The sequence below is a fragment of the Metarhizium album genome (genome assembly GCF_000804445.1).
Source record: "Metarhizium album ARSEF 1941 chromosome Unknown scaffold_3, whole genome shotgun sequence".
Classification (NCBI taxonomy): domain Eukaryota; kingdom Fungi; phylum Ascomycota; class Sordariomycetes; order Hypocreales; family Clavicipitaceae; genus Metarhizium; species Metarhizium album.
In genome coordinates, this window is record NW_024467577.1 from 943,155 (window position 1) to 955,740 (window position 12,586).

The 12,586-nt window shown below is 55.6% G+C and overlaps 3 protein-coding genes across 3 annotated transcripts; 2 read left to right on the plus strand and 1 right to left on the minus strand.

The window, feature by feature from the left end:
* Nucleotides 1–5,257: 5,257 nt before the first annotated feature.
* MAM_02048 (sporulation protein SPS19) lies at nucleotides 5,258–6,670 on the plus strand (the record flags this gene model as incomplete). The annotated part of the gene is made up of 4 exons (XM_040820847.1): nucleotides 5,258–5,312; nucleotides 5,447–5,640; nucleotides 5,839–5,903; nucleotides 6,091–6,670. The coding sequence occupies 4 exons, from the start codon at nucleotides 5,258–5,260 to the stop codon at nucleotides 6,668–6,670; spliced, it is 894 nt and encodes a 297-aa protein (XP_040681190.1).
* Nucleotides 6,671–7,708: 1,038 nt separating this feature from the next.
* Nucleotides 7,709–9,217, plus strand: MAM_02049 (Histidine phosphatase superfamily, clade-2; the record flags this gene model as incomplete). Its single annotated transcript, XM_040820848.1, has 2 exons — nucleotides 7,709–8,342; nucleotides 8,415–9,217. The coding sequence occupies 2 exons, from the start codon at nucleotides 7,709–7,711 to the stop codon at nucleotides 9,215–9,217; spliced, it is 1,437 nt and encodes a 478-aa protein (XP_040681191.1).
* Nucleotides 9,218–9,814: 597 nt separating this feature from the next.
* Nucleotides 9,815–11,789, minus strand: MAM_02050 (Major facilitator superfamily domain, general substrate transporter; the record flags this gene model as incomplete). Its single annotated transcript, XM_040820849.1, has 4 exons — nucleotides 9,815–9,885; nucleotides 9,941–10,108; nucleotides 10,174–11,536; nucleotides 11,649–11,789. The coding sequence occupies 4 exons, from the start codon at nucleotides 11,787–11,789 to the stop codon at nucleotides 9,815–9,817; spliced, it is 1,743 nt and encodes a 580-aa protein (XP_040681192.1).
* Nucleotides 11,790–12,586: the final 797 nt, after the last annotated feature.

The following is a 12,586-nucleotide window of genomic DNA, read 5'->3' on the forward strand; positions in this document are numbered from 1 at the left end:
GACACCCATCTCACATCTCACCATCACATCCATCATCCTTTTTCCCAAGCTATACAAACATGTAAGTTACTCGGTAGGCTTTTGTGATATAACATGCACACACCCGCTCCTATCGCGCCAACTCGCCTTGTCTTGCGCAATCCCTCCTTTCCGAACCATCAATCCTGCCTCCCCGCCCCACTCTCACCAAGACTTTGGAATCTTGGATGCCTCCCGTCCATGTTGAAGCTTGTCTGTCCTTGCTGCCGAACCAAGACGACCATAAGGGAGGCCTTTGATAACACAAACCGGCGTCAACGAGTCAAGACTCGACACATCCAGATGCAAGCTGCTTGATCCCCCCTGTCCGGTCTGGCCTGGTCGTGGTCGCACTTGATTGCCCGTTCCCTCGAGTCATCATCCAACGTTGCTATATAACGGGACGCCGCACCCCGTCAAGTCAACCATCTATTACTCCCATTACTACCATCATCGCACTGCTCCTACAAGATCAATATTCCCCGCATGGCCACGTGAGAGGATAGCATCGTCCTTCAACCCCGTCACTGGCTCCGCTCCCGATTTCGACGTCCCCTCGGGCTCACTGCTCACTGCTCACTGCTCACTGCTCACTGCTCACCATGTGCTACTTCACCAAGAACTATTACATCTACACGTCCTGCACAGATCCCGGCGCTCACTTCTGCAGCACGTCGACCGATGGATGCAGAGAGCGCTCGTGTCCCACGGGTCCCCACGAGCGATTCATAGTCATCCCCGAAAGCTGCCCGCTGTGCTGCTGGTGACCGAGCTGCACCGGTGCCATGCTATCCCGCCAACGGACCACTGTACGTTGGGTCAGACAATCGTCTGACGGCGGACCTTGAAGGGTGCCAGATTCCACGTCTCGATGACTCGGTGCGGCCTCTGCGGGCGCGAGGCGGTGCCCATGCCGGCAGACGTCGCGAGTCACGCATGCATGGGGACCGAGCGAGCACACGCAGCGGCCGAGTAGCACCTGTCATGATGCCTCGACCTCGACGAAACAAAACAGAACAAAATTAAGCTCCTCACCAGGGGACCCCCTCACTCCTCACCTCGCACCGATTCCGATGCCGATGCCGCAAGGAGGAACCAGCACCAACGGCAGCACGTCACGACGGTCGGTACCCGCAACAACATTTCCGCATCTGAGCGCTGGCGAGCATGTTTGTATTTCACACTTCGACTTTTGCACTAGCAAGCATACGGGGTTTTTGCTGGAGTTTGGAGTTTGGGAAAGGCAGCCCCACCACGGAAACGAGGGTATCAGGTAGCATTCTAGTCATTCTATGTACCGGCAAGCGTTTGTTCTTTTTTTGCTTCTTCTTCTTCTTCTTCTCCGACACGTGTGATGCAGTCCACTCTTTGACTTTGCGTGTTCTCGGACCAAAGCGCCAGGCCGAAACGTGACGGCATTTTTTGTACTTGTGACGTCTCACCGCCCTTCTAGAATCAAATCTGATGTCGCACTCTACAGACTTGCCATGTTGCCGTTTTCGCCATCTCGTCTCCGCGCCGCGGCGCAACACGTAGGACCGGCCGCAGTTCAAAAGGAGTCCCCAGGCACAAGCACCACACTCACCGAAAGCAGTCAACACGGCCGACGACAAAGGCTGAACGGCAAGAAAAAGGTGGAGCACCGTGTTCGCCGGCTTCGACATCGAGCCAAGCCCCAAGAGGCTAGCCATCGTGTCGTCACCAAACCGCCCCGGGGGCATGGTTCTGCCAGGTTAGATAGAGGGACTTGTTGGGCGTTTTGCTGCACCCCATTCACGGGCGCGTGTGGGCCGTCAAAGGAACCCACGGAGTGGCTGGCCGGAGGAGCAAGTCCGCGTCGGCGATCAGTGTCGTAGAAGAGACAAGAGACCAAACGAGTCGGGGTCCGAGGTGGGTTTCGTTTCGGCCCAAGGGGCTCACAGGGTGGCCGGAGAACCCAAGAAGAAATCACTACTACTAGTACTAATGTGAGTTGGACCCGACTTTTGGGAACGGCGTCTCATCCGGCACTTGGCACCCTGGCTTGACTGCCCTGCTGCTGCGGAGTGCTCCGTGTGCATTGCCGAATCGCGCTTTCGGCTCTCGAGGACTGGGCAGGCAGGCTCGAAGGCTGGAGATTGCTGATGGCAGCACTAAGCTCCCGGCCCACGCGAGACAGAGCCCGTCGTCATGTCGTCGTCGTGATACCCCGAAAGAATAATTGGCGCAGCAAGTCAAAAATACGTACATCGACCAGCGTTTGGTGGGTACTACAAGTCATCAGCAATTCGTCGTGCCAAGACGGACCAGAACGTCTCTCGGTTCTGGAGAATATAAAGCCCAACAAATCAGACAGCTCTCGTTCGTCTTCTGAGAAGATTCAATAGTACGCCGTTCCCCGTGTTGAATGCTAGCAGCCATACAGGGGGGGGTTTGCGTCGTCTAAACTGCTACACCTATCACCTCGAAGCTGGGCAAGGCTCCGACGACACGACTCTTAGGGACTGTACCAATGAGCCATTTTTGCTGATGGTAATGTCTTCTCACCAATGGAAAGCCTGCTAAAAAAGGAGTCCGGAGTGTCAAAAATTCGATCGCATAGTTGGCCAGAGATACTTCCGGGGCCTGGTGGAGGGAGATGCATGCCACTGTTGGATGGAGCCCTAGCCGGTCTAAAACGATTGCCGAGCGATAGTTGAAACGGCACCGGCGAAGTAGCATTATGAGCAGCTGGTATAGATGTTGAGGCATACCGTTGGAGGTGGCGTGGCGTGGACAAGGCGTCCCTCCATTTTGCCCACAAACCCCGGAGATTCCCGCAAGGGTCATCGTGCAGATTAACCGTAAACAGGAAAAGCTTGCGGATCAGCATAAGATTCGTCTATAGGGTGCTGCAACGGGAAATTTAGGCGCCCAAACTAAGTCGGGTATCTGGGTTGCCGCTGGCGACGGGGTGGTGCTAGCGGACCTCTGAGCTGTATAGATCTGCTCTGGGGTGGCGGATGACCCCGACACAGAGCTAATAATTATGCCAAAGCTTAGTGCCCCAAGCGTAAATATCTCACATGCTGTTGAATCAAGTCCCGCGACAGGCTCGAGGGAGTATTCCAACAGTCCTGCGAAGCGTCTTGATCCGAGCGTCAAACAGGCCTCATCCGCAATCTTTCATTCAACCGTAAAGGCAGGCCTACATGTGCCGACAGGGCAGATCATCCTCGTGGCTTAGCGTACATATGCGGGGTGTCCGGTGTTTCCTGCTACTGCGTGGTATTTTGGCGCGTGAGATGCCTATCACAGGGTATCAGGGACATGACCATGTCGTAACTGACAACATGTCGCAGTTTGTCGATATCAAGCCATCCGGGTGACGAAGAGAACAGGCACACGACGAATGAATGAATAGATTGCGTCTACCCGCAACGCTCCATTGAGGAACATGGAGATCTGATGGTCGTCATCGTATGACACATGGCCATGGGGCAGTGTTTCGTGGCTGCTCTCTCTTCTCTGCTGCGGATGCTACGAGCCATCGTCCAGATGACGAGGGCGAGCATTATCGGGCTCTCGACTAGTAGCAGGAGACGCGCCTCTTATTCGGACGCTAAAGTAGCCGACCGTTTTGATGTCCACATGTCAGTCTAAGCAATAACCTCAACACCGAAGGGGCGGTTGTTACTTCCCGTCCAAACCAAGAACGGAACTAACTTACTGCCTATGAGGAGACGGCTCTGGAACGGATGATGGCCGTTCACGATTCAATGTTGAATGGCCCAGGGTTTGAAAGCTGGTCGATTACGGGCCACCACTAGTAGCAAATAATGATTGGTCGTGTTTCATGGGCAAATAGGTTGTACGCTGCTTCATCCCAGAAGCCTGGCCGAGCAGTGAGGCTCAAACGCTTCGATACGCGGGTGGCGAGTCAGTGCAAGATCCATTTACCGCGCTCTCGAAACTGCCTGGCCGTAGTCCATGGTGACAAAGGTCAGTATCCTTGTCTGATAGAACATTAGGAAAATAGCACGGGTTCATCGGCCAGAGATGACGAGAGAGCGGTTGACGGATGGAGAGCTTTTGGTTCGAATGCTCGTATGAATGATCGATGGGGCTCCCGTGTAGCCACCGTTGTCGAGCAAGCACACATTATTCTGCAGTAGATCAGAATGTCAGTGTGCTCAGAATTGCACCAATAAACGCAGAGCTCCAGCATCTGAAAACAAAGCTAGGGATTCAAGTCGAAATGAGGATAGCAGCCGGATGGCAGTCATTGTTCCGTCGGGAAATGTACTTCGCGTAGGAGTCGCCATCTTTCTCGGCATGGTGCGTGCCCTGCTCGATCGAATAACTAGTTCCAACGCCAATCCAGATGGATAGTTACGTTAGGTATGCTTCGTCCACATATGCGTACAGTACGTAGCAAGGTACGTACGTACGCTTGTGTCTGTGCGCGTCTGGCGAGCCAGTAGCACGCTCACGGACGGTTTGCAGAGTGGAAATGAAGGACGGTTGACGAGGCTCGCGGCCGGGGTTGCCGCCGATCAGTTGACGGTGATGGCGGTCAGGAAGTGGATGGGAAGTTGCAAAAGTTCTCGTTTTATACCATGAGCCTTTGTGGCACGGTGATGGACTCGTGGATAATGGTAGCACGCAGCACGAGAAGGGGTGACGAAACATAGGATGAGCATCCAAGAACAACCCCAGCCCTAATCTGTGCTCATAAGTGGAGCCACAGTACAGCCCGTTCCGAGAACCAACTCGTGATGTCGCAACTGCGTCCGGACAGCTCAGATGACTAAGCACCTAGATAGCTATATCGGCACGTACTCTTGTAACTGTGGTAGGACGGAGATTACACGACATTGGGACCGGCTGGCTGGCTTGATGGTCCATTCTAGCCAATAGGCAGGCCGCAATCTTTCAGGGACAAAATGTTCCCCCACCTTTTGACAACCGCCGAGCCGAGGTTCCTGAATCCTCGCCCTCGCATCGCATCCAACGGCCATATTCAAAAGCTTGAAATCCGTTGAAAACGGCGTTCCGGGGCATATAATTGCGCCGTGCTTACCGCATCTCAGCCGTCATTCCAAAGGCAACCAAGATCTTCAACAACTTCAACAGCTTCGACAGACTCGCCAAACTCGCGACGCTCTCCATCTGACGGCAACAGAACTAGCATTTGGAGACACGTCACCCATCGCCGATCCTAGCGTTTCATCGGAAAAGGGCAGACGAGCAGCTGTTTGCCTCGCCCTCACTCCACACAATGCCTTACCCCGAGTCGCACTATCTCAGCCCTATCTGGCGCGATGATCTGTTCAGTGAGTCCCTCAACCCGTCATTGGCTCCTCTTGACCAGTTGGGCATGTCAAGTCGGCCCCTGGTCTCACCTTGTACGACTTGCTCTGGTCGAAGAAAGAATAGCATGAATGCTAACGGTGAATCTGTGCAACAGAGGGTCGCGTCGTCTTTGTGACGGGTGGTGCTGGCACCATCTGCAGTATGCAGACGAGGGCGCTTGTGCGTCTGGGTGCCAATGCCTGCATCATTGGACGTAACGTGGAGAAGACGGACCAAGCTGCCAAGGACATTGCGACTGTTCGCCCTGGCGCAAAGGTCATCGGCATTGGAGGCTGCGATGTCCGCAAGGTACGCACGTGTGTGCAACATGTCCCGAGAGCCTCTCCGTTGCAGGCGCCTTGTGTCTTGATATTGCTCACGATGGGGGCTTCGCTTTGCCGTGCAGCTGTCTTTCCCTCTCTGTCTCTCTCTCTATTTTTTCATCTTTGACCGTAACGTGGCTTCGTTACTATCTGGCACGTTCCCATCTGACATTGACATCATTAGGTTGAGAGTCTGAAGGAGGCTGCCGCCCGCTGCGCAAAGGAACTAGGCGGTATCGACCTTGTCATGTGAGTGTCCTTATACACTGCAGCACGGTGGACATTGGGACGCCGGTTTAAGCGACCTTGCAGTGCGATGCTTGAATTATTCTGGCATGAGCTTTATACATCCAGCCATCACAAACGTCTTGTCCATGGCCACGACGTGCCCTTCAACGCAGGCTAAATGTCGAGAGCTTATCTGACGCATCGATAGTGCCGGAGCAGCAGGCAACTTTCTCGTCTCCATGGAAGGCATGAGCTCCAACGCGTTCAAGACCGTCATGGACATCGACGTGCTGGGTACCTTCAACACCATCAAGTCTACCATGCCCTACCTCCTCAAAAGCCCCGACGCACGCATCATCTGCGTCTCCGCCACTTTCCACTACACCGGCATGCCCATGCAAGGCCACGTAGCGGCCGCCAAGGCATCTGTTGACTCCCTCATGGCATCTGTGGCCCTGGAATACGGTCCGCGTGGCGTCACGAGCAATGTCATCTCCCCTGGTGCCATTGCCGACTCCGAGGGCGCTTCCCGGCTGCTGTCAGACGATGAGGCTTCCCTCAAGAACCACGCCAAACTTACCCCCACCGGGCGTCTGGGAACCGTCAAGGATATTGCTGATGCTACGGTGTACCTGTTCAGCCCTGCTGGCTCTCACGTAAACGGGCACGTGTTGGTCGTTGATGGTGGTGCATGGAGAAGACAGGGGTCAGTCGGTATGAGTGGCAGTGGCATGGGGTATCCTGATTTTTTGATCCCCGAGGGTGAGGCGCCCAAGGTCAAGCTGTAAAACAGCTCTGCCATGTGCCATTTTATAGACCAAGAAAGGAGCCGCGATAGTCGAGCTTCCCAGCCACGCGGCATGTTTCGCATCAACGCAACCGTGTGAGAATGTACAGTAATAGTGTAGCAAGTTACGGAGTACATACTTGGCCAGCCGGTTTGTCCGTAGCTGGGCACCCAATGTTCTCGTACTGAACGCTGGTGACAGTTGATGCTTGCTACAAAGAAATGCAGCGTCCACAGCAGAGCAGGTTGTTGCTGGACCGGGTTGAGACTGACTGGCCGCAGGTGTGAAATGAATGCCAAAAGCAGTCTCCAGGCAAGGCGCCTTTACCCTTGGAATATAACAAGCGTTTCCCACGTGAAACAACGTCCGGCATACGTGCCGATAACGGAACCCTCCTTTATATGACATAAAATACGTCATGTATATATTGTTAGTATGAAAATTAATTAATCCCGCGCAACTTCCCCGAAATGTTTCATCTTCCAGTTTACTACAGGTGCGCATGAGTCCTTCAAGCCGGTAAAGGTTGCCCATGACTGCCCTCGAGGGTGGGCATGGGAGCGAATATCATTTGGACATGTATTTGCGCAAAACCCAAGACGAATGGGTAGTGGTTTTCCACATGTGCGCTGCACGAGGTGAGAGACGAGGTCAGAATCCTGTAAAAGCTGCGCTGCAATGCTGGGTGGGGGAGCGAGCCGGAGTCGAACGAAGGATGATGTTTGTTGATGGTGATGGCGGGGCAAGTGCAACCCTCTCTGCCCGTCAACCTGTTTCCAGTCTGAAGCTGCTCCGTATATAACGAGTTTTCCCCGCCAGGAGCTCGTCAAAACACCGGCTTTGGATTTTCGTCTTGATCTCTGCTGAAGACCCGTGCTCGGCCATCCTCTGTCCATTCATTGTCTGCTGTGAGTCCTTGGCTGGACTTCACCAAACCTTTGGCAACCGAGACGTTCATCTCCTTACCGGTGCTTCACCACCCACCACACCCGAGCGTCCAGACTCCAGACTCCGACCGAGAAGGCCGCCCAGACAGCAATGCCATCCAAGCTTTCGATTGCCTTGTCGGCCGCCGTCGCCGCTGCGCTTGTCTCGGCCGGCGAGGAGCGCGTCTTGGGTGTTTACATTTTCCACCGCCACGGTGATCGCACCGCCAAGGCCTGGGCTCCCGTGAACCTGACTGCTCTCGGAGCCGAAGAGGTTCACTCGTCCGGGTCCTTCTACCGCAAGCGTTACGTCCAGAATGACGCCTCAGTCCGCATTGCCGGCGTCAGCAGCAACAACCCCATCCTGTCTCAGCTGTCAGCCACAGCACCCGAGGATGCCGTTCTGTACAACTCGGCCGTGACTTTCCTGCAAGGGCTGTACCCTCCCACCGGTCAAAGCGAGACTCTTGCCAACGGAACCAGGATCGAGGCTCCCCTTGGCGGATATCAGTATATTCCCGTCAATGCTATCGGCAACGCGGCAACGGCAAATAAGGCTGAGAATCAGGGCTGGCTCCAGGGAGCTAGTGACTGCGACAACGGCGTCAAGAGTTCCAATGCCTATTTCGCCTCCTCCGACTACCAGGGCACTTATGACGAGTCCTTGGACTTGTACCAGAGCCTTCTGCCGGTTATCAACACCACCTATACCAGGGATGCTGCGAATTTCAAAAACGCCTACACTAGTGCGTGCCCCGAGCGTTTCTCACCCAGACGGTGGCCAAGAGTATGATACATGTGTGCTAACAGAATACAAGTTTGGGATTACATCAACGCTGCCAAGATTCACAACTCCTCTATTCCCTCCAGCAATCTCATTGACAACCGAACCTTTGGCCTCCTCTTCAATCTTGCCTCCATCCATGAATGGAATCTCGCCTATAATGCCAGCGAGCCTGTCCGTGCCATTGCTGGTTCCGTCCTCGCTGGTCAGGTCCTGGATGCTCTGCAGGCCATTGTCGACGGTGCAGAGGAGACGGCCAAACTCAATGTCCAGTTCGGCGCCTACGGCACCTTCATGGCCTTCTTTGGCCTCGCACAACTGCCCACGGTCAGCCGGGACTTCTACGGCATTGTCGACTACGCCTCGTCCATGACTTTCGAGCTCTTCACCACTAGCACCGCCGCCAAGCCCAGCGCCAACGAAATCAAGGTCCGATTCCTCTTCGCCAATGGTACTGCCGCCCACAGCGAACTCAGGACCTTCCCCCTCTTCGGCCAGGACAGGACCGCGCTCTCCTGGAGCGACTTCAAGTCGGGCATGAGCAACTTCGCCGTCACCGACACGAAGCACTGGTGCGCTCTCTGCGGCGGCACCAGCGGCACTTGTGCAGCCAACTCCGCCACTGGCGGCAACGGCTCTTCCGCCCCGGCCAAGGACTCTCCTGACAATGGCGTCTCGAAGCCCGTCGCCGGCGCCATCGGCGCTCTCGTCACCCTCGTAGTCATCTTCGGCATCCAGGCCGCCCTGATGCTCTTGGGCGGTCTCCGCCTCGTCAAAAAGTCCACGCTGGCTCGGGCTTACCATGGTCCCGAGACTGCTGGCATCAAGAGCCACTAGTGTCTTATTTGGCCATATTCACCCCTTGTTCGTATATTTCGGCCTCGGGACATTTGGATTGCGGCAGGATACAGCAAAGTGCTGGAATGTTTGGCATCAAATGACTACTATTTACATAATTCAGCTGTCCATGATGTAAAATGTTTTCACAGCCAACGCCGAACGCATGGAAAGCGAGGCCCCCCGGTCAAGGGCGACACGGTGCCTGGAGAGTTTTACATAGTCAGGTACCACATGATTGGATAATTGGACAAAAATATGCGGACATTGGCCGGTCCACCGTCATTACCCACCCGAATGTTGACTCCCAAGGTTCCGGTCCAACTTCCCATGCTGAATAATCCGGCTGACACTCGACCAGACTTCAACGGGGCCGTAAGCCACAATGATTATAATGCTTGATTGATTACGAGCTATATAGTAAGACGACGCCGTTGCAAGCCTCTAATTCACGCCATGATATCCTTGCCGCGCATGCGTAAAAAATCACTGGTATTACCGGCACCCAACTCCTTCCCCATTAATCCGACATCAAACCTCGTTCTGGTTTCCCTAGAACAGATTAAAGAAACGACACTTTAGTGCGAGACATTAGGATTACCGAAGACGAGTCAAGGACAAAAGGTCGTTGCGAGCATAGAAGGCTCTAATTCGCTTCCCAAAAAAGTCTGCTCGAGTCAGAACGACAGCCAAGGTGCTGAGGACGACGGTGACGATACTCACACAGCGGGATGCTGAGCAAGCAAATGCCCATCTGGATAGAGGCCACGGTGAGGAAAACGGTCCGGAACCCGCCGCCGATAACCCAGTCGTAGGCGTAAAATGTCAGAATGAAACTGAAAATGTTCTTGAAGATGATCATCAGTGTGAAGCCCTCGATCGTCAAGTCGCCTATGATGGAGTGTCAGTTTTGGAGCAGACGGATGGGGGTTCCCAATGTCGTGGGCAGGACTGACGGTACGCGTCCACAATGTACAGCGAGCTGGCAACGGTGCCAATGACCATGCCCCCGACTTCGAAGCCAAAGAAGACCAACGGGACAGTGTACGAGTACCTGCCCGACAGCAGGTCATTGGATGTGATGCCAAATCCGTACAACCCAACACCTGCCGCGATGAGCATAGGGATGACGAGGAACAGTCGGAACTCGGGCTCGTAGATGCCCCTGTTGCGCTTGGTAAGGGCCTTGGCAGTCGAATCGGCCAAGAGACCGGAAACAGCAAAACCCAACAGGGCTCCCACAAACGGCGCCGTGTAAGTGTAGCCGGCCCTCTCCTCACCCCAGAAGAACGGTGGCCCAATAAAGACGACAGCAATGACGACGCCAATGAATATGGTCCATCCAATCATGGCACCCTGGATGAGGCAGCCCCAGACGAAGGCAGGGTTCAAGATGAGGGGGAAGGGCCGCAGAAACAATACCCAGTAGCGCTCGTGTGTCTTCCTGCCGTCGAACAGTGACATTGATTCGACAAAGGATTTGGGCGGCGTGTTGGCGTGGCCAATTGGCTGCATCGCTGACGATTTCGGAAAGAGGACAAAGCCAGGGGTGCGAGGAGGTTCGGCAGTTTGGGGAGCCGCAGATCTGGGCGGACTGGTAGAAGGATTCAGTTTCTCCTCCTCGACCACGCTGTCAATGTTGAGCCTCGACTCGCGTCTGTAGGCAGTCTCGGGGCAGAAGAGGAAGACGGCAGGGAAGGTGACAGCCGAGAAGATGGCAACCAGGTAGAAGGTCCATTGCCAACCGAGGGTGTGTGTAATTTTGCCAACGACGACAGGGGTGAAGAAAGCACCGCCAAAGACGGCGAGGTTGGTGAAGGCCATGCGGACGCCACGCTGGTGGACGCAGTACAGGTCGCCGACAGCGGCGTTGAGCAAAGACTCGAAGGGGGCCGCGCCGACGCCCTGGAAGGCGCGGGCCGCGGCAAGGCTCTTGTAATGGGTTTTTTGATCGTGCGACTGACCGAAGGGAGCATCCGCAGGCCTTGGGGGGAGGTTGCCGGTAGCACCACCCCAAGCGCTGGAAAACACGACAAAGACGATGCCAATCAGGAACAGATGCCGCTTGCCCCATATGCGGCCGGAGGGAACGAAGAAGATGGCGGCACAGCCGGCACCGAGCAGATAGTAGCCCGTTAACGCGGCGGTGTCGGGGAGATTGGCGCTGAAGTAGGCGGAAATGACGAGAGTATTTGAAGCCAGAATGGCGCCGAGAGCCGTGGCCAAGACGGCAGCGAAGCACAGGGTGAAGGTGATCACATCACGCTTCCACAACGGCCAATTTAGGGGATCGTTGGGGTCATCAGAGGGTTGAGGAACCTGTGCGCGTTGCAGGATTAGCCTTGGCCTGCAGTCTGAGGCGCCGGGGGGGGGGCATTTGCAGAGCAGAGTGATGTCGACGACTGGGAGGATGCGGGGAGGTGGAACGTACGAGGATGATGGAGGAAGCCGGGTCGGATTTCAAGCGCTGGTCGGTTTCGGTGGCCTCATGTGGACGGTTGGGGTCGTCAAAGTATCTTGTGGTACCGGGAACTCTTGCGTGGCCACGGGCTTCGAGAATTCCGAGGCCCATCTTTGACAGTGCGTCCTCGTAGGATGGCGTGCCGCGTGCGGAGGTGTCTTGGAGCAGCCGAGGTTCTGGTGGTCAGCAAGAAGACGAGAATTGCATCGCGATTAAAAAGGAGGTCGAGGGAGATGGGATTAAAAGGAGGACGAGGGAGCGAGATGGATGAGGACGCGGAGGACGAGCGCCGGGCATCTTGACAGATGATGGCTGATAGCTGATAACTGCAAGGGGCCTGTGGCTGTGGCCGTGCATGCATTGCACGCACGTCAACGGTCGAGAGACTTAAAAATATGGGGAGGGTGGGGCGGCTCGGGTCCTGGGGAAGGCACGGGAAAGCAAGAGCTGGTGCTGGTGCACAGACCACACAGGCTGCTGGTTGGTTGATGGTGCTGCCTGGAGCTCAGTTCAATCCGGGCTCGGAGTCAGCCGCCGCCGCCGTCCACGGACTCGGCGAAGGGACGCACGGGACTTGCCTGGGCAACTTGCAAAACACCAACCACCAGCTTCCCCTCGATTTCGGCCGACCACGGCCTAGGCGAGTCACGCAGCGGCGACGGCGAACGGCGACGGCACCAGCCTTGGGCCTTGGCTGACGGGGCCACCAAAGGCGTCGAGTCCGTCCAAGACCATCATCATCTCCCTCATGACACGCACATTTGTTCGTTGTAATCTCCAAAATGGCCGGCGCCATTGAGTTTGCCGTCCCGGCCACGTTGACCGTCGAGCAGCGCCGGTAGAACAGCCGTGTAGCGTTCGCCTGCGCAAACGGTACTCGGGATGCTCGTCCGGAGCCGGTGCACTCG